This window comes from Dipodomys ordii, unplaced genomic scaffold, assembly GCF_000151885.1.
Source record: "Dipodomys ordii isolate 6190 unplaced genomic scaffold, Dord_2.0 Scaffold62, whole genome shotgun sequence".
NCBI lineage: Eukaryota > Metazoa > Chordata > Mammalia > Rodentia > Heteromyidae > Dipodomys > Dipodomys ordii.
Window position 1 is genome coordinate 57,833 of NW_012267278.1, and position 21,431 is coordinate 79,263.

Sequence of the window (21,431 nt, forward strand, 5' to 3'; positions counted from 1 at the left end):
CATCCCCCCCCCCACCATTTATAGGAAAATATTTGGCACGACCTATTCAGATGGCTTTGGCCAAAGAGAAGGCTGTAGTAAAGGAAACAAAGAAGTTGTTGGATGTGTGAGTGAACACCTCCAAATCCAGAAACAATTCCAATCCTGCCAGGGCTACTTCATGTTCTCATTAAGGCACCTTGAAGTCTCACAGGGAGGACAGTGCTTCTGATATTCTAGACATCACTGCTAGTTTCTTACACTGCTAGTAAACAAGTCAGTGTCAACTAGAAGAAACATACCTGAAAGCTGGGCACCAGTGGCTCACACCTGAAATTGTAGCTACTCAGGTGGTTGAGATCCGAGGATCTCAGTTCAAACTAGCCTACACAGAGAAGTCTACAAAACCTCATCTTCAATTACGCAGCAAAAATGCCTGGAGTCATAGGGCATATGGTAGAGCACCAGCCATTAGTGAAAGAGCCAAGTGTGAGAACCAGGCTCTGAGATTAAGCTCTAGTACCACCACAATAAAAAGGGGGTGAGATAAACCCTACCTAGTGATTTCTTCAGTGAAATGTGAATGCATAAGAGCTAGGAAATATCTGTGTGGGTAAAGAAGTTAGTCATTTGTCACAGGACCAAATCCAGTAAGGTCTTTTTCAGTAAATAAGGTTATGAATCCTTACAGGATGCTATTAAGGGTTTAAAGTGAGATTCTCATTACATCTTTTTTAGAAGTTTACAGATTTATTGGTAATAAATTGCTTCTGCAGTCATGACTGGGAGATGATCTATTCCAGTTCCAAAGACTGCACTCATTCTACCATCTGTTCCCTTGGTTCAACATCCTGATTGCTTTGCATGCTACCCATAGTGTGGTTCTCTCCTATCTTATGAATAGATTTTTCCCTCCAAGTTTCCTTATTTCATATAACCAGAGGCCAAAGCATTCAATACTCCAAATAAGCCTTTACATAGGTAGACATAAAGTAGTTTCCCCTAAGGAAAGTTTCTAATAGGTTCTTGGCACTCACCCTTGCCAGTAAGTGGGATGCTACTTATATGGACTTTGACGCTAACCTGTAAGGTGGGGAAATTTAAATCTTGTAGCCCATTAGACCTCCCAGCTCAGAACTGTTAAACCAACTCTCTGGAAGGCAGGTGAGAATATTAATGGTAACTGATACCAATTAACCTGGGACAAAATTTAGCATTAGTTCTGTCCAAGTTGAGGTTTGTGTGTGGTGCTGAAAACAAAATCCAATGTTGTGCCTATCACACCCTTGATTTCACTCCTACACAATTTAGCTAAAGGGCTGGAATAGATCACTTGGTAGAACATGTGTTTAGCAGAAAGCCCTCAGTTGAATCCCTAGATAGAATCCAATATCATTCTCTATTCTCGACTCCAAAATGTTGGTTTGCAGACATCCTGAATGATGGACAGTAAACCTTGGCTACTTAAAGGTTTTCTGATTTTCATGTTTAGTGGGTCCTCAGGTTCCTATGGCTTTGTTACAAGGCAAACTACAACACTGGATGTCTCTTGCAGCCAACAATGATTATTAATCACATCATGCCCTGAACAGGAATAACGACTACTAGTGCTAGAATACTGTTGACCTTCTTTAATATGTGGACTTACACCATTTGATCTGTCTTTTTTTTTAAGTCTGGGTCTGGGCACTGTTCCTCAGCTCTTCAGCTCAAGGCAATCATTCTAGCACTTGAGCCACAGTTCCACTTCTGGCCTTCTGGTGGTTTATTGGAGATACGATTCTCATGGACTTTCCTGTCTGGGCTGGCTTTCAACCACGATCTCAGCTTCCTGTGTAACTAGGGTTACAGGCATGAGCCACCACTGCCCAGCATATTTGGTTCTTGAAGACACATATAAAAAAGTGTACTTTAGCTTCTGGCTATATTCTGTTGACTGTCATACTGGTCTCCCTGATGTGCCTGAATGCCCTGAATGCCCTCAAGACAGGAAAAGTGAATGCAGCCACACTTTTGTGTATCAAATGGCCAACAGACACGTGTAGAAAGCATAAGGAATTACTCAGCTGCTTTGCCATTACAAACTATGCATTTCATATTGAAGCAAAATGGATCAGTTATTCCAATGAAAATGCTGTCAATGCTTAAGGTTTTAGTCAAAATTAAAGCTGACCAAAAGGGGCACTATCATTGATAGCCTAAAGCTGCCTCACAGGCCTGTGAATACAGGGGTCTGTAACCACCTTATGTCAACAAACTGCAGCCTGGGAATATTCTGCGAAGAAGGAGCTGAGCAGTCAGGCAGCCATCTCATCCCAGGCTGCATGCTGCCCAGAAATGCGCAAAGGCGGCAAACTTACAGTTTCTCTATGTCACCTTTTTGTTGTCCATAGGCACTGTGTGAGAAGACTCTTGAGTGAATAGTTGTTAGTTCAAGTGTTGTCTACCATCTAAACCTTATTTTTGTGCAAAGAAACTGATAATTTGCCTTATTAAAAAATTTAATTCGAGGCTGGGAAGGTGGCTCAGTGGTAGATCACTTGCCTTGCATGCCTGAGGCCCTGCGTTTGATTCCCCAGCACCACATAAGCAAAAAGAAAAAAAAGCTGGAAGTGGCACTGTGGCTCAAGTGGTAGAGTACTAGTCTTGAGCTGAAGAGCTGAGGGACATCACCCAGGCCGAGTTCAGGCCGCAGGACCAGACCCGCTCCCCGCAAAATTAAATAAGAGCTACTAGATGGCTTTCACAGAAAATTTTTTGAATCCTTTATGGAAAAATCATTTCCAATTCACCTGTGAAGTGTAACTGTTTCTGACTGTACTGCTGCTCCAAAGATAGGCGCCCCCAGCCCTAGAAGGAACAGGACAAGACTGTGGAGCAAGTGTAGGCACAGGCACACAGTAAGCACTTAGTATAGGATAAAGTCAGAGTTCTGGCTCCACTGTGTCATGTCTTCTAAGGACTTCCAAGAGCCGGCATACAAGTGCCAGCCCCACCAAGCACCTACACAGACTTCTTTCCTCTTCTCTGTACCTCCATCAAAACATTCTAACAAAGAATTCTGCCTCAGACTCCAGAGATGCTCAATGACCAGAAGTGATTTTTCTCCCCAAGACTCCAGCTTCTATATCCAAGGATCATAATCACCAAGTGATAAGAGTGAGCTTTTAACAAACAATGCAGGTGTAGTTTAGGGAGTTGGCAAAAGGCAAGTCTACCCTTGTCCATTGTGCTACCAAAAGCTGAAGAGGTGGTTAAACGTGCACTGTGAGACAGACTGAGATTGGAAGAAGAGTTAGCATTGTCCAAAAAGAAATGTGCTCATTACTTGACAGATGAAACTACCACCAGACCTCTGTCCATCACCTTTATAAAAAATAAAGTTGGGAAGTAAAACTGTCTTGTGGGTAGCGAGATTAATCAGATTCAGGAGTCACTTTCCTTTTGCACATTATTTCCCTAGCTGCAAAATTTAGCAGTTGGCCTCATTTTTAGCCAGATCGCCATAAAGAAATCCCACAAAAGGCAGGCTTGTGTTTGTAAGTTGGAGGCGGAGCGCTTCGTATCTTGTGCCTCCATCCAGCACCGAGGAGAGTTTGCTGCAGTTGGAACACATCAGGAAAATCAACTTCGCAGTGGGTTGTAACCCTTCCTGATCAGAATTATGCCCCGTGTTAGACAGAGTGGATGCCCGTGCGCAGGAGGTGAAGGGAGCAGTCAAGCGTTAGCGCAGGGAAGACACCGGCTCGCGCCCAGCTCTCTGCTCTCCGCTCTCGGGGGTCGCAGCCTCAGCTCTCAACAGCCCCAGGAAGGCCAGATACAGGGCCGCGGTGGTGAACCAGCAAAGCGGGCGCTGGCCGCGGCTGCTCCGCCCGGAGCCCTCCAACGTCTCCCTCTTCGTGGCATTCTCTGCCCAGGCCTTGGACTGGTGCGGCCGCTGCCCCGCAGGCCCGGCCCCACGGAAGTCCGCTTCCAGCTCCACCTTGGCCACCCCGCAGAACGCTCGAGCTGCCCACGGGACCGAACTCCCGTCCCTCCGGCCCAGACGTCCCTCCAGATAACCACTCCCCCAGGAGCTGGACGCAGGCAGGGCCTGGCAAAGCTGGACTTCGGACTTGGGACTCCGCCGAGGCTGGCGGTGGAGCCAACTAGCAACTGGCAACGCCCAGACACCCGTGCCAAGCTGGTAAAGGTAGATTTATTATAGGACACACCCTGAGTTCAGAGGACTTAGAATGTGACTGTATCATGAAATGCAGCATTTTAACAGACCCTTATTGAGAAAATCACAAATAACACGATAAACATTATATACATTGAATTAGAGCATATTAATAATCACTAGCAAATTCCTAAAGCTCTTTGTTTCTCTTTCCCTACTCAGTTGACATGAAGAAGGAACTGGCAATCACATTAATTCCTAGAGGATATCTCAGAGAAACTATGAAAATGAGAGATTTTCAATTTAGAAATCAGTTCTTGAGTCACAGGTGAGGTCTTTGTTAAGTGCATCTGTGTTGCTGGAAAGCTGAGTCTTGTTTTGAAGCCAGTTCTCTTTGGCACTGCACGGTGTCCTCTTCATAGAGCAGAAATACTCAAAAGACAGATTAGCATCCTCTGGTTCAGCCTACAGAGAAAGAAAAGCATTAAGCAAAGCATGTGAGCTTTCCAAGGATGCCCTTTCCTAGAACTGCCCTCCCTACTGTTCAAGCCCAGTGTGGAAGCTTGACAATTTGGTCAGCAAACTGTTTCACAGGTTTGTGTTGTTTCTCCTAAATCAGAATACTACCCAACTTCTGAAAAACAAAAGTCTAGCTCAGCAGAAAGGAGGCTGAGAACAGGAGGATCACAAGTTTGAGACTCAATTGAAATACATAGTGAATTCCAGACCAAGGTGGGAAAGATAACCAAACTCTGTCTCAAATTAAGAAACAACAAGAAACTCAAATGCCTGAAAACCACTCTGAAAGGGGGAGATCATGGAACATCCACTTAATCAAGCTCTTACCAAATATGAGCCTCAGAACAAACTCCTACTGCATGTAAACATGGTATATTTAAAAAATGCTCTGGATTCAGAGCATTTTGAACCTTTTTACCATGAGCTCTAAATGGACCGAGAAAATGTTTTTTTCTCATGGGGCCTGAACTCAAGGCCTGAATGCTTTCCTTGAGCTCTTTTTCTCAAATCTATTGCTCTACTACTTTGAGCCACAGCCCTACTTCCAGTTTTCTGCTGTCTAAGTGGAGATAAGAGTCTCAGGAAGCCTGGTCGGCAGGGGTGTTGGGGTGTTGGCAGAGTAGGGGGGGCGGTGGCTTATTCCCCTAATCCTAGCTCCTAAGGGGGCTGAGATCTGAGGATCTCAGTTCAACACCAGCCTGGACAGGAAAGTCTGTGAGAGTCTTATCTCCAATAAAACACCAGAAAACTGGAACTGATACTGTGGCTCAAGTTAGAGTGCTTGCCTTGGCCTGAAGACAGTGCCCAGGCACAGAGTTCAAGCCTTTTGAAATACAACAACAACAACAACAAAATGTTTCATGGGGGGCTGGGAAGGTGGCTCAGTGGTAGAGCACATGCCTTGGGCTGAAAAGCTGAGGGACAGTGCGCAGGCCAGAGTTCAGGCCCCAGGACCAGACCCAAAAAAAACAAAATGTCTCATGGACTTTCTTTCCCTGGCTGGCTTTAAAGCACAATCCTTAGATCTCAGCCTCCTGAGTAACTAGGATGACAGTCATGAACCACCAGTGCCCAGCTCAACCTAGAAAATCTGATCCCCAAGTGTGCTGAAAATCTGCTTATGCTCTGCTCTGGCCTAACAACTTAACAATAACAATACAATTATGTTAATTTTTGAAAATCAGGAATTACCTATCTACTCTGAGTATTATGTTGTTCCCTTTTATCCTGGAGCTTTGTGGCAGAGGACCAGCATTAACTGAAATGGATGCATTCACCAATGCACTGAAGAGGAATTGGTCTGCAATCTCACTGTGGGGCCATCAACATATGACTAGATGTCTGCATTACATAAGGCCTCATTGTTCCACTCATTTCAACCAGTTCAAAAGCCATTTGTGAGCTGAACTCTTAGATTAGGGGGAGGATTTAGGGAGTCCTTGGATTCAAACCAGTACTGAAAAAGACAGAGAGAGAGAGACAAAGAGAGAGAGAGGCAGAGAGATAGAGAGACAGAGAGAGACAAAGACAGAGAGACAGACAGAGAAATAAATGAAAGGAGGGAGGGAGGTGGAAAGAAAGAAGGGAGGAAGGAAAAGAGGAAGGAATGAAGGAAGGGAGGGAAGGAGGATGGGAGAAAAGGAGGAAGAGAGGAAGGGAAGAAGGAAGCAAGGAAGCAATGAAGGGGGGAGGGAATGAAACAATTTCATTTTATTTTTCTGAATCATATTTTCATTCTTGTCTTCATAGTCCAGAACACTCACCTTTTCTGTTTCCTTTTCGCAGAGGCAAGGTAGCTACTTTATACATCATAGGAAATAAAACAGCAGTGAAAATTGCAGACCCAAAACAGGCATACAGAACTACTGGTAGAACTGGATATTGTCCTTGAAGAACTCCGGTTAATGCAGGAATAGCCATTAGTCCCAAGGCAGCACCAATCATAATAAATGCAGCAGATTTGCCACTGATGGTGGTGTACTGTTGCATCCAAGGAAAAACACTGGGATATGGGGTGGCCATGGAGGCCCCATAAACCGAGGTTGCTATCCAGAGACAAAGGGGGCTCCTGTCAAAAAGCACCAGAAACAAACAGGAGGCCAGGCTGCCAATGTTGCTCAACACAATCATAGTGGCAGGGCTTAAACACCTAGCAAAAAGCATTGCCAGGCCCCTGCAGGCTGTGAAGGTCCCCCAGAAGATGGAGTTCAAGCCAGCTGCCTCTCCCTCCTCCATGCCAACATGGGTGGTGACAAAGGAGAAAAGGTAAGAAGTGTATGTCACCTGAGCCCCAACGTAGAAGAAGGACAACAGAAAAAGCAGACAGAGAAGGGTCTTGTGGTATTGAGCTCTTCGAGATTGCTGAGCAGATGCTGTTGATTTTCCCTGCCTAGAGCTTTTCATGCAGAACAGAGCAAAGAAATGGAGAGAAACTACAAGAATGTAAGTGCCTAAGGAAGCATAAGCCCACAGTAAGTTCATGTCATGGGGAGCTGCGAGTAGAGGGTCTGAGGCGGCTTCAGAAGAGGCATTGAGGGCTGCAGGGAGAAAGTCGGTTTCTGTGTGGTTGTCAGCAGACTCTGTGGGGCCCAGCGCCAGTTTAGCCAGCAGGGGTGCCAGGAAGGCACCCAGGGCAAAATTGAACTGTAAGGCCTGCATGTGGCTGGGGCTCTTGTCCCCCCAAAGAGCCAAGATGATCACTTTCCCACCTAGCAAAGAGACACAGAGAAAGTTTTAAGTTATACACAGAACTTAGTAACACTGGCCCTGAGTAACTTCTGTGTCTCAGCAGCCCTAAGCCACCACCCCCACCCCCAGACAACAAAGTTCTTACAGCCAGGCTCAGTACTAAGGCTTGTTATAAAACAGTTCCAACTCTGATCAGATGCTGGTGGCTCACACCGCTAATCCTAGCTACTCAGGAGGCTCAGATCTGAAGGTTATGGATTTGTAGGCAGCCCCAGCAGGAAAGTCAGTGAGAGTCCAACAAACCACTAGAAAACAGGAAGTGAAGCTGTGGCTCAAAATGACAGAATACTAGCCTTTAGCAAAGAAGCTCAGGGACAGTGCCCATACCTTGAGTGCAAACAAACAAGAACAAAAAGTAAATAAACAAAAGTACTGTCAATTCCACATTGGAGACTAATATTATTATATCTACTTGTATATTTTAAAGACTTATACATATTTGCCAGGCAAATTAAATAGTGAGCAAATCATCAAAGGGTGTCATATGGGTAGGCCATTGAAGAGTTTATATTTTATGTAAAAGGCAGATTCAAACTATCCTGGCAGGACTTGATTACAGGAATCTGTTGAACTCATAACAGACTAGAATATCAAGTTTTCTGTACTTAGATTTCAGATATGCAAATATTTCCCCCTGGAATTTTATAGTCAAACAAAATCTGAAAGATAAAATATGTCCATAGTCTGACAATGAGCATGCAAGGAGGGTAGAATTAAAGGATAAAGAGCTATCACATGTGTCATTTAGTCACATTTTGAAGATGGGTGGAGAATAGGAACTTTAGATGGTAAAACAAAAAAGAGTAGAAAAGAAATAGGAAAGTTGTGCCAGGAGTCTCTAAGCTTAAAACCAGGTGGCTGTCTCTATGCTTGTACAGCCAAATAGTGGTTCCACATTTATTTCAGCTATCAAACCATCATTATCTCTCTCACTCTCTCTCTTTTTTTTTTTTTTGGTCAGTGGTGGGGCTTGACCTCTGGGCCTGGGCGCTGTCCCTGAGCAATTCAGCTAAAGGTAAGTGCTCTACCAATTGAGCCACAGCACCACTTCCCGTTTTCCGGTGGTTAGTGAGAGATAAGAGTCTCATGGACTTTCCTACCTGGGCTGGCTTTGAACCATGATCCTCAGATCTCAGCCTCCTGACTAGCTAAGATTATAGGCGTGAGCCACGGGTGTCCAGTTCCATCATTGTCTCTTATACCACAATGATAAAGATTGATCTCAAAATGATAGATTGATCACCTTTGTTTAATTACCCATAGGTAGAGTGATTGGATTTTTATTTTACTTTATTTTATTTTTATGTACTATTTTTATTTTGTACTAGTGCTGGGACTTGAAATCAGGATGTACACACAGTTGTTTAACTTTTTTGCTCAAGGCTGTCACTCTACCATCTGAACCACACTTCCAACTTCCAGCTTTTTGCTGGCTAATTGGAGATAAGAATCTCACAGACTTTACTGTGCTGATTTTGAACTATGTTCCTCAGATCTTAACCTCCGGAGAAGTTAGGATTATGGGCATGAGCCATCAGCAACTTACAATATTTTAAATGAACAATCTTTCAGAGCTTTCAACGATGTTCAAAATTCCACTAACCTGTATCCAGAACACCAAATGAGACACCCATGGCAGACATCATGACAATCAGCAACAGTGCAGTCTTGCAAAATGGAATAAGATAAGTACTCACAGTCATGACCCACATGGACAGCCCTGCAAAGGAGAGTCAAACGTCAGCTATAAAAGCAGCATTTGGGCTGGGAATGTGGCTTAGTGGCTTGCATAGCATGCATGAAGCCCTGGGTTTGATTTCACAGTACCACATAAACAGAAAAATCTCAAAGTGGCACCATGGCTCAAGGGGTAGAGTGCTAGCCTTGAGTACAAGAAGATTAGGGATAATGCCCAGTAACTGAGTTCAGGCCCAGGAATGGCAAAATAAATTAATAGCTAATAATGGTGCTAATTAATGAATTAAACCAGCATTCCTCCAGGGTAATGAGTCAAGCCCATATCATTAAAGCTTCCAAGAGATTCATGAAAGCAGCTTTTCTTTTAGGGTAATGACAGCTTAGAATTAAAGCTGTTATTTTTTTCTGCTTGATGTATATTTAGACTATTAATTATGTATTCAATATGTCATGAGCAAACTGAGTTAAGGCGTAACGATTAATGGATGAAGAAAGTCACACCTCTAAATAATAAAATAATTTTTTTAAAAAGCTTCCAAAACACAAAGTAAGTTCAAGTTAACTCTAAGTGGTCATATCATTAAAATATTTTAAGATCTTTGTGTAGTATTAAATCTATATATGATACCACTAAGCAAATCTTTATCACAGAAGAGACAATTTATTTACTTAAATAGTTTACATTTAAGAACCCAAAAGAGCCAGTCATTAGTGACTCAGGCCTGTAATCCTAGCTACACAGGAGGCTAAAATCTGAGGATCATAGTCATGAGTTCAAGCCCAAAGACTGGAAAACAAAGAACCAAAAGGGACTTTTAAATATGGTACAACTAATATAATAGTGTTTAGTAAATCAGAATAAATTGTTTTGGCAAATAGTGAAGCAATTCAAGGCACATTTACTATTATGCTGGAGATGTAATTCAGTGATAGACCTCTTAGGGAGCATATGGGGGCTCTGAGTGGGATTATCAAGATGACAAAAACATTACACACACACACACACACACACACACACACACACACGTGTGCATATCTTTGAAAGCTACTTTAGAAATAAGAAGGATACTTTATTTAATTATCAGTAAATGTAGATTATTCTCCTTGCTTCCAAAGGTGCTTTGTCAGATGGATCCAGATTTCCTTGAAACCCATGGCCCTGTTCAAACCACAGCATGCTAAAAAGAGATGCCAGGGGCTTGGAGGTGGCTCAGGGGTAGAGTGCTTGCCTTGTATGCATGAGGCCCTGGGTTTGATTCCTCAGCACCACATAAGCAGAAAAAGCTAGAAGTGGAGCTATGGCTCAAGTGGTAGAGTGCTAGCCTTGAGCAGAAGAGCTGAGGGACAGCGCCCAGGCCCAGAGTTCAGGCCTCATGACTGACAAAATTAAATTAAAATAAAACAAAATAAAAAGCGATGCTAGTCACCACAGGCTGCAGCATAGCGCTCTGGGCTCATCACTAACATGGAGACAAATGTGCGGCCTGTGTCAGTTTGTCACCATCTACTGCCCCACACTGTCAACCCGGAGTCCAGAGAGCCTGGCCACATTCCCACAGCTCATCTGGCTCCAGGTAGCCCTAGAGACCTGCCCTACACCCGATGTGCAGAGCTTTGGGACAAGTGTGTGACATGGTGCCTCAGTTCCCCTGGAGGTCGGGAGGCTCAGGACTGCCATCAGCACATCTGAGGGCTAAGCAAGGCTCCGGGTGGCCCAGCCCAGATGCCCTGTGGCTGCCAAGGTGAGAGCCACGGAGAAAGACCTGGCTTCTGAGGAGGACCCTGAAATACCATTCATTTCAGTTGTCAACAAGTTTTCTTATTGTAAATATGAAGTTGTAAATTCACTGACAGGTACAAAGAAACAAAGATCATTGTTTCCTTACCCAGAAGTAAAAACTGATTCATACAGTCCAAAAGAACTCCTCCGATCAAAGAGCCACACATATATCCTAGAGCACGACCCACAAATATTTCAGAAAGACTGCTGATATTGCGGTTCACGTTAGTGGCCAGATCTTGAAACGTGGGTCCCAGTATAGAAGTAGCTATTCCCTGAAATATTAAAAAAAAAAAAGCCAAAAATGTTTGCTTATCAAAACAATATGCATCTAGTTCACATCCATTACAGAAAAATGGGCAGATGATACAAAGCAAAGTAGAGAATGAAGTCAAGACCCTGTGACACTAAAGTGTCTCCATCTCATAATCAGTCACCCTTTTGTACTTATATTTCCTTGTTCTTATAGTTGCTGGAATTGTTTGCTTCTAGAATTCAAGAGGCAACTGTCACCTGTGTTGTTTGTCACCAGCCAGCTGTGTCAGTGGTAGGAGTACTTACTTAGGACTTAAAGAACATCCCTTTGGGGCTTGTTGACAACAAGTTCCCAAGTGGGATCTTTCCACTGACAGAATGCTGTCTAGCTTCTTTAAATCAGCCAATCACAAACAGAATGTGAGCTGGACTCCTATTGGTAGGAGGGAGGGCACCACTCTTTGTATTAGCATAAAAACCAAGGGGGCTGGGTCTACCTGCCTAACTCTGGGTAGAGTGCCTATGCACCCTTCTGTGCAGAAGTGAATTGACTGGACTAAATCTCCTTGTCTCTTGAGTGTCCTGAGTGACTCCGGAGGATTCCCTACTTGTAAGAGCCCACAGGAAGAAAAACACATACAGTGACACTCCTGTCATCACCAGAGCTGTAGACTCCAACTGCTTTCCTTCTCATCAAAATTTTTAATTTCATCAGGTTGTGGTGGTGCATGCCTGAATTCCATTGCTTAGGCAGCAGGATGATCACAAGTTCAAGGCCTCCCTGGACTAAAATAGCAAAACACAGACTCCAAAAACAAAACAAAAAAAACCTCTGCCTGTTTCAAAACTGTTTTATTTCTAGTAGCATTTTGTTGTAGTTAGTTCACTATTTGAATATTACCTTGAAAGACTACTTTGAAAATAGGAATTTTATACAACAATTTCAAGACTGGAAGGAGGAGGAGAAATAAGAGGAAGAAGAAGAGGAAGAAAAAGAAGAAAAGAGTGTATTGAAAGTTAGTAAGTAGCTGCCTGGGAATGTCAGTCAGTGATATAGCATCTGCCCACCTTGCCTGAGTTCCTGTATTCAATCTAGCAATGCAAAAATCAAAATAAATGAATTTATGTGTTTATTTATCACATGTGTATTGCATAATGTTTCATTAACTTTATGACAATAAAGCTATTCTTGAGGTCATTTTTAAATTCTCAGCACACCACACGCCCTACTGTCCTTTCTTCCTCCTTTCTTTCTTCCTCCCTCCTCTTCCCCTTCTCTTCCCTTCAGCTGTTTCAACTCAGGGCCTAGGCCCATCATCCCTGAGCTTTTTCTCTCTAGGTTAGCTCTCTACCATGAGCCACAGCTCAACTTGCATCTTTTCAGTTGTTCATTGAAGATAAGATTCTCACAGACTTCCTTCAAGGGCTGGCTTCTTCCATCCTCAGATACCAGCTTTCAGAATAGCTAGGGTTATAAGTGTGAGCCACCCACCCTGGCTAATTATTCCTTGGAAGACTGACATTGGCTATGAGGACTGAAGTTACCCTCCAGAGACTCCCAGGAGAACCAGCGATGGAATATTTAGAATGGACCAACCAGGGCCTCTTGTGCCTGCCAGTCTCTCAGGGCACCTGGGGGTCATGAGAGAGCAATCTCTTCCATTGGAGTGTCACAAATTTGGGTTTTGAGCTCTCTGGGGCTGAACTAAATCCAGGATCACACTGAATTTGATGATCAACTGGCTCTTATCCAGTCAGAGACCCCCTATGAAAATAGATTCCTCCAAATCTAAGGCGCCCACTTGCTCAGGCTCCTGCTAACTTGACTCACAAAAATTATGGACCCAGAATAGGTGTGTGTCTAGAAACACAGGGTAGCCTTATTCTGCACACACAGACCTGAAAACCTTAGAGAAGGAGAGAGATCACCAACCCTTGTGGGAGAAGATGTGGGTCCCAGGGGAGCTGAGGGGTCTTTAGATGGATCAGGTCCTTAGATGGAGGGCCTGTGAAGAGCACTGAGAGGGAACTGAGCGAGATAACCCTAAGTCTCAGCCAGCCAGGCCAAAGGGCAAGGCGGGACTGAGGAGCTGGGGCTCAGCTAGGGGAAGAGATAGATCCTGATGGCTTCCCACAGGCCAGCAGGCCTCCTGTCCCCCTGATTACAAATGCCTCAAAGAAAGGAAAATAGAAATGCTTATATAACTGAGGAATTCTCTCTCTCAAAAAGAAAATTTAAAGGGCTGGGATGTAGTTCAGTGGCAAAGCACTTCTCTATCAAGTGCCACATCCTGGGTTAGATTCCCAGTAACTAAAAAGAAAAAGTCCAAAAAAAATACGAAGCAGAAGCAGAAGCAGAAGCAGAAGCAGAAGCAGAAGCAGAAGCAGAAGAAGAAGAAGAAGAAGAAGAAGAAGAAGAAGAAGAAGAGAAGGAGGAGGAGGAGCAGGAGGCAGAGAAGTAAAAGACCCACCACAACCAGCAGCACCACCACCTATATTAATTTCAAATTTATTTGCCTTGGGTAGTCTTTGGTTAATAAAAATATATTAGCTTACTATTAAAAGGCATGTCTCCACAAGATGTAATACAACCAGAAATGTTCCTGATAAAGTACGCTTGTTTTAACTCCATTATACCAAATGTATCAGCAAGAATAATTGATGATGACTAGCTGTTCAAGATCTGCTCTTTATAAATGATCCAAAATAAATATTAGAGATCAAGTGAATTAAGTAGATGTAAAAAGATGTTATTCCTAGAGTACAATGTTTTATTATTCTTATCAGGAATTAAAAGTTGGGACTGAGGGAAATCGGTGCAACTCATCTTTTGGTTTTTCTTCTTCTACTTTTTTTTTCTTTCTTCCTGGGGCTTGAACTCTGGCCTGGCACTGTCCCTGAGTTTTTGTGCTTAAAACTAACACTCTCCCTCTTTGAGCCACAGTGCCACTTCCAGCTTTTGGGGGTAAGTGGAGATAAGCATCTCATGGATGCCCAGGCCTGGGCTGGCTTTGAACAGTGACCCTCAGATCTCAGCCCCATGAGTAGCTAGCATTACAAGTGTGAGCAAGCAGTGCCCACCCAATTTATACTTTAATTCTTATGGCCATATAAACCAATCTATCAAGACCTGAGAGTACACTAATAAAATTTTTCTTCTTCTACAGTTGGTCGTTCCAGAGCCTAATGCTATTTGGAAGTGTTAGTGCACGTGTGTGGCACACTAAGGAATTTCCCTGGCCTTGAGCAGCTCTGATCCAGAGATCTGTCCTCTGCACATTACCAGTGTGGCATTCCCCAGGGCTTGTTTGCTAGTGTACACTTGAAATTGGCATCACCAAAGATTAAGGTTTTAAATTAATAGAAGAAACTGATGTCACTAGAAATAGGAAGGGGGAGCTCTGAACGCAACTATACAGGAATGTGGAAGGTGATTTTGGTAATACTATAAGCTATGAAGGTATTTGATTAAGAGTAAAGGGACTAATTCTTGTTCTAAAGTAGAAAGACTGGTGTTCTCAAATGAGAAGAGGAAAGAACAGGACAAAGTCCGGATGGATAAGAGCATTGTATAATCCTGAGTTTGGTGTTCAAGGATATTCATAAAAAAGACCATGAACTACAGGGTTCTTTTTGTTGTTGTTGTTGGTTGTGGGGCTTAAACTCTGGGCCTGGGCAATGTCTCTGAGCTCTTCAGCTCAAGGCTAGCACTCTAACACCTGAGCCAGAGTTCCACTTCCTGTTTTCCAGTGGCTAATTGGAAATAAAAGCCTCACAGACTTTCCTGCCTGGGCTGGCTTTGAACAGCCATCCTCAGATCTCAGCCTCCTAAGTAGCTAGGATTACAAGAAAGAGCCACCAATGTCCAGCAACTACAGAGTTTTGACAACTTTAAGATTCTTCCATCAGACTGGGTAAGACTTTTCAGAGATTTGATGATGAAACGAAATGCCTCATAAACATTAAGCTGATCTTTAACCAAACATTAGGAAAAGCAAGAATTAATTAAGTACAAAGGAAAAGATTTTCAGATTGTCATGCTAAGTCAACTACCACTGACTTTGTTAAGATATTCAGTCAGGGACCAGTAGCTCATGACTATAATTCTAGCTACGACTACTAAGGAGATTTGAGATCTGAGAATAGTGGTTTGAAGCCAGCCAAGGGAAGGAAAGCCTATGAGATATTTATCTCCAAATAACCAGCAAAGAAAAGGAAGAAGGAAGGAAGGAAGGAAGAAATAGAGAGAGAGAGAGAGAGAGAGAGAGAAAAGAAAAGAAAGAAAGAATCAACGAGTAGAGCTGTATCTCAAGTAGTAGAGCACTAGCTTGAACACTAAACACAAAAGCTCAGGGACAGTGACCAGGCCTTGAGTTCAAGCCCCAGTAATAGCATAAAAACAACAACAACAACAAAAAGTGGGGATTACTTAGTAAACTAAACTTTTATAATATCACTTTAAATCCAGAAGCAGTAAGGTTCATTCCACTAAATGAGGTTACGCATCATGAAGTGGAAAGTGTGGTATAGGGGATGATTTAAAAAGTAATTTTCTCCTGGATGTTGCTCAGGAGGTATACAGATTTATAGACAAATTTGACTTCTGCATTAGGGCCACCAGCTGGAGGTCTCGTCCAGCCCTCAGTTCAGCCTTCTGGCCTGGTCAAATATTACTCTTTGCCTGGCTGTCTCCTTCCTCTGTATCTTTACCCTGACCATGCACTTCTTGTACTCAGAGAGTAAAGCTGTCAACATAAAAAATGTGCACTCTCTCTGCAGGAGATGAAGGTAAGTTTCAGGGAGGAACATTGTTCATAGGGTTCTTAGTCACTGGCTCTTGGCAGCAGCTCAGTGCCACACTCACATGGAATTCAAAGCTAACCTCTATGTTGGAGAACACTTTGGATGTGGTGGTTAAGCAGACCTCCCTAGGGCTCAAAGAGTAGGAGCCATACTCTAAAAGGCAAGAGAAAACAAGGATGTTTCACAATACCGTGGAGGAACAGCACTCAGCTTTACAGCTCCTCCTTGCCTGTGTGGGCTCATGTGAGGGGCTGAAGAATACTGAGTGCTTAACTTTCCAATGTGGTCAAAGAGGTCAAAGGAGGAGTTGAACAGGTGGCTGACAGGCTGGGGTGTAGTTCAATGGGCAGACACATACTTAGTATATACAGTAGGCCCTGGATTCCAACCCAAGCACACACAGAGGAAAAGATGGCTGATGACTCTTGTTTCTTTTCCTTATTTTTTTTTTTTTGATTCCGGGGCTTGAACTTGGGCCTGGGCACTATCCCTGCACTCTTCAGCTCAAGGCCAGTGCTCTACAGCTTGAGCCAAAGTGCGACTTCCATGACTCTTGTTTTTTAAGACACTACCACCCCATCCACTGCAGAGACTCCTCAGAGGAGAAGAACACACCCATGCCTGTGAGCTGCTGACTGGTGGTTAGAAGGCATCTGGAATGGTAGACAGCAAGGTTTTTTACTCCTCTTCATCTAGATTTCCAATCTTCCTTTAATGAGTCTCCAGGTCCCTGTGACTGGTGTTACTGGGCTAATTACAAAAATGGTTGACTTCTTCTTTTCCTTGTTGGTGCTGGTACTGGGGAATTGAACGCAGAGCATAGGGGCTGATCCTTAACTTTTCTGCTCAATGTTGAAGATCTACTACTTAGGCCACAGCTCTTGGAGATAAGAATCTCTCAGATTTGTCTGTTCCAGCTGGCTTTGAACCACAATCTTCAGATCCCTACCTCTGAATAGGCAGAAATACAGGCATGAGCCATTTGGTCTGGCTTCGATTACATTTTTTTTCATGTCAGGCAGTTTCAAATACAATTATGAGCTTTAATCATATCATTCTCTGAACAAAAATAATGACCACTAGTGCTTGAATACTGTTCTACTTTCTTTATTAAGGGGATATTAGATCATTTCATTTTAGTCAGTTTGTTCATAGAGATACTTGTTATAAAGAGTAATTTGGCTTCTGGATATATCTTCCTGACAGTCATAATAATAAACTCCCTGATATATTCCCTCATGAGTCATGAATGTCCTAAGCAGCCATTCCTGTTCATCAAATGATCAACAGAAACATGAAGCAAGCATAAGGAATCATAAAGCAACTCTGTCGTTGTAAATTGTAAATTCCAGGCGCTAGCCAGTGGTGACTCATAACTGTAATCAGAGATAGTCAGAGATGCTGAGACCCAGAAGCTCAAGGTTTGAAGCCAGCCTGGGCAGAGAAATCCAGGACCCTTATCTCTAATTAATCAGCAAATTGCTGCATTGGAGATGTGGCTCAGGTGGTAGAGCACATGAGCAAAAACACCAGGGAGGAGTTTAATGCCCTGAGTTCAAGCTCTAGTACCAGCATAAACAAGAACAACAATAAATAGCAAATTCCATAATTAAGCCAAGCTGGCCATGGTCATGTGGTGACAGAAATTGCTGCCAGGGCTCAAGGTTTCAGTCACTTGAACTTTCTATCAACATTCTTGTCAATTTCCATTAACATGAACAGCTAACAAAAGAGGGAATTGTTAAATTTGACCTACAGCTGCCTGTGTATACAGGGATCTGTAACCACCTTAAAATATGATCAAACTTGGACCAGAGAGAATGTTAGCAGATCAAGTAGCTGTGCAGTCCAAAGTGCAGCCCATCCCAGCCTGCAAGGTGCCAGAAATGTGCAAAAGAGGCAAATTCACTAAAACCAGCAATTCATTCCCATGTCACTCTCTTGCTCTGCCAATAGACATCACCTGCACAGGCTCCCTGACGGAGCTTGGCAAACAGTTGCTGTTCAGGTGTTTCCCAACACCTAAATCCTCAAACATTTCTTTGTGCAAAGAACGTGATTTTAAAAATGACTTGATTAGGGCTGGGAAGGTGGCTCAGTGGTAGAGCGCTTGCCTTGCATTCATGAGGCCCTGGGTTCGACTCTTCCGCACCACATAAGCCAAAAGAAAAAAAGCCTGAAGTGGCGCTGTGTCTCAAGTGGTAGAGCACTATTCTTAAGCTGAAGAGCTGAGGACAACTCCAGACCCAGAGTTCAGGCCCCAAGACTGGACCCCACCCTTCAAAAAAATTGACTTGCTTAACTTTATAATGGAGGTTAGCAAAAACTAAGGGTTACAGTTGCCTTTCAGGGCTATTTCCTTGAACCCTTTAAGAAAAATGGTTTCCCGTTGTCTACTTTTCGAGAATACTTGGCTGTAACTGCACTGCTGCTCCAAAGGCAAGCCACCCCGACCCCCGAGCCCTTACCCAGCTCAACAAGAACAGGCACAACTAAGGACCAGGACCAGTACACAGGTGCACAGCAAGCACTTAGTACACTACAAAGTTAGGGCCTTGGCTGTATTCAAATCACTCCATGTCTTCTTAAGATTTACAAGTGTGGGGCACAGTGAGTGGGAACTCACCAATCACCAGCAGTGACTTCTTCCTTAGACCTTCTCCCTCCCTGCAATGACAAAGCTTTGCAGCAATCCTGCCTCTGAGTCTCTGAAATGCTTAAGTGACCAGGAGTGACTTGCAGGGGTTCATCTTCCCACACCCCCAGATCGCAATTGTCAAAGGCAGAAATGGAAGCTACCCAAGGCAGTGGCAAAAGGTGTACATCACCTTAACTATACTCCACTATTTTTATATTTCTTATAAGAAAAACTGAAGGGTTGATTAGAATTAGGGCAGAGTAGAAGACAGGTGCCTAACTTTACCACTGAGCCAGACACAGAATCTGGAAATGTCATTTTCCTCTTGATTTCCATTCTGTCTGCAAAGTTAAGCAGCCAGACCTTACAAAAAGAGGAAACCCCAGAAAAGCACTTTTCTCTGTAACAATTTGGGCAGGGGCTAGAGATCCAAGAAACCTCTCTTGTGTCTGGGCCAGGACCTAAAGTAGTCTTACAAAAGTTTAAGACAGTTGAAACACATAGTAGGACACTCAATTTCATACTCCACCCTCCACGATTGGCATTGTACCCCAAGGTTGGACGAGGACACTGAGGCCAAGCAGATGAGTGGTTACTCAGTGCTCAAGTAGGGAGAAGCAGGACTCCAGGGGGAGAGCACAGCCCTGCAGGACCCCTGCTAGAACCCAGCCTGGGCGCAGCCCAGCTCTCACCATCCCCAGGAAGGCCAGACACAGGATCACGGTGGTGAACCAGCGCAGCATGCTCCCTGCACGGCCACTCGGCCTCCGGGACACCGCCACTGCCACGGGCTCTTTCTGGGCAGGGGCCTGGGCCTGGAGGAGCCGCTGCCCGGCAGCCCCCGGCCCACCGAGGTCGGCTTCCAGCTCCAGCCTGGCGGCCTTTTGCTGCCTGGGGATCCCGGGCTCTGAGCACTGGTCCCTCCAGCCGCAGAGGCCTCTGGGTGCCACCTCCCCACATGGACGGTCCTAGGTCAGGGCCCGGGAGTTGAGACTTAGGACTGCGCACGTCTTGCAGGCTGCAGACACGCTCTGCTCCACTTGGCACAGGTCCTACAGATGGTGGTTGGCCTTTCCTCATCCAGGGCCTGTCTCCAAGGGTGAGGAAACTCAGTTGCCTGCAGCATCTCTCCTAGGGGAGTCCACAGAGACCCGCGGGCGGGCGCCGCCACGTGGTGGTAACTGTAAATGCAGCCTCGGAACAGCTGCAACCTCTGGGCTGACACCCTCTGCCCCACGGTTCTGGGGTCTCTAAGCCCACCACAAGAGGACCCTGCCAGAGCTCCGCCTGCGCCTCTCAGCGTCACCAGAGGCCTCCTGGGCGCAGCTCCCTCTGCGGACTCTCCACCGTGCTGGGATGGACCAAGGGTCTCTGCATGCAGCCCATGCTCACCGCAGCCAATTCCAAGATTTGACAGGCAGCAGAGAAACAGCTGGGGCCAAGTCGCAAGCAGGAGTTAGTGTGCATTTGTGGAGTAGTTCAGCATTTCCTCCTCTCCCTGTGGCTAGATGGACACAGTAAAATTCCATATGAAATGAAAAGTACCCAAATATCAGCCAAGGATGTCCCAGGAGACCACCAAATTCCGGCCAGTTCTCCAAGGAGTTCCAAACGCTAGTGAGGTAGTACAAGTTGCAGGCTGTAGCAGAAAATGATGAGAAGCTTTACTTTTGCAATGTTCTACCACTAAGCTATTCACATGTAGACCAAGACCCTTAATCCGCAAGAGCAGGAGATATTGATTTGAGTAACATTCATTTAAACTACAGGTTGTAAAGACAACACATAGTGTGCTTGTCCTCACAATGAAGCCGTTCTTGCAGTTGGTGATCCTAAAGCAAGTGAGTGTGAAAATGCCATTCACCAAAATGGACAGGTGTGCAGCAATGAATGCGCTGAGAGAACACGAGGTGTGATAGGTTGGGAAAGACCTAGATTGTGTGGTGAGTCAGCCACCACTTCCAACCCCATGACAAGATCACGTCCAGCACTGCAAAGATCCATCCATATTGTCACTAAAGCTACCAAAGTCAGAGAACACTATTAAAGGGACAGCTTTATTAGTCCACAGATAATCAGCTAATAGAAATGGAAATTTTAGAAATGGAGGACCAACAATGGGGTACAAGAGAAATCATCAACATGGCTACAAAAATGAGGCAGATGACTCAACAAGACAGATATGGGGGAGAGGGGGTTCAGCACACACATGAGCCCTTCACAGAAGGGTGGGCAACTCAGCAAGATGCTTGAGAGATAAAAGGACCAATCAGGAGCCTCATGCAGCATAAGTCCACCCCTCGACCAATCAGACAGGAGCCCTCCCTCAGATGGTAGGAGGTAAAGGACTCTGCATATAATAGCATCCAGAGAGACTGGGCATTCTAGGTTCTAGGATCCTTCCTTTTACAAGGACTTCATTTTGCCATTTCATTCACTTATTCTTTGTGGTTGTTATTGTTGTTGTTGTTTTGCTTTCAAAAACACCTGCTCCTCATTCTTTAAACACATTCCTGCTCTTTAATATTTTAATTGGAAGAGAAAACAAACTAGAATCCTAGACAGCATCAAACCTTTGACACTATTTGTTCCTCCCAGAATCCTGTGTTTGGGTTTCCTGGTGTCTATCTGCCAAGACACTCAGAGGCTGCCGCAGCCATGGTCCAAATGTTCCAGGTGTAGCTCCATGACAATACGGCTCAACAGACACAGCACTGTCCTCAGGATGCTGATTCTGCAGACATTCACAGTGAAAGAGTTGTGGGGCATTCAGAGGCTTCCACCCAGATTTCACATAAAAGCCTGGAAGGTCCAATGGCATGCAGCAGGCTCAGAGTGTCTGCAAGCAG

General features: G+C 44.4%; 2 protein-coding genes across 2 annotated transcripts in view; both read right to left on the minus strand.

Annotated features, from left to right (window-relative positions):
- The window catches only part of LOC105990042 (sodium-dependent glucose transporter 1-like), a gene marked incomplete at its 3' end in the record, with an annotated part of 66,588 nt that overhangs the window by 13,356 nt on the left and 31,801 nt on the right, over nucleotides 1-21,431 (minus strand). The window lies entirely within an intron of this gene.
- LOC105990101 (sodium-dependent glucose transporter 1-like) lies at nucleotides 4,386-19,531 on the minus strand. Its single transcript, XM_013022417.1, has 5 exons — nucleotides 19,275-19,531; nucleotides 10,993-11,161; nucleotides 9,012-9,128; nucleotides 6,424-7,368; nucleotides 4,386-4,606 (listed from the first exon to the last, which is right to left on the minus strand). Exons 1-5 carry the CDS (start codon nucleotides 19,323-19,325, stop codon nucleotides 4,602-4,604), a joined length of 1,287 nt encoding a protein of 428 aa, XP_012877871.1. The 5' UTR covers nucleotides 19,326-19,531; the 3' UTR covers nucleotides 4,386-4,601.

Coding starts and splice junctions, on each gene's coding strand:
- LOC105990101 (XM_013022417.1), bottom strand. CDS start 19,325: ATGCTGCGCTGGTTCACCACCGTGATCCTGTGTCTGGCCTTCCTGGGG. Junction 9,129..10,992: donor GAATCAGTTTTTACTTCTGG/GTAAGGAAACAA, acceptor TCTCCTTTGCAG/GGCTGTCCATGTGGGTCATG. Junction 7,369..9,011: donor ATTTGGTGTTCTGGATACAG/GTTAGTGGAATT, acceptor TCTCTTTGCTAG/GTGGGAAAGTGATCATCTTG.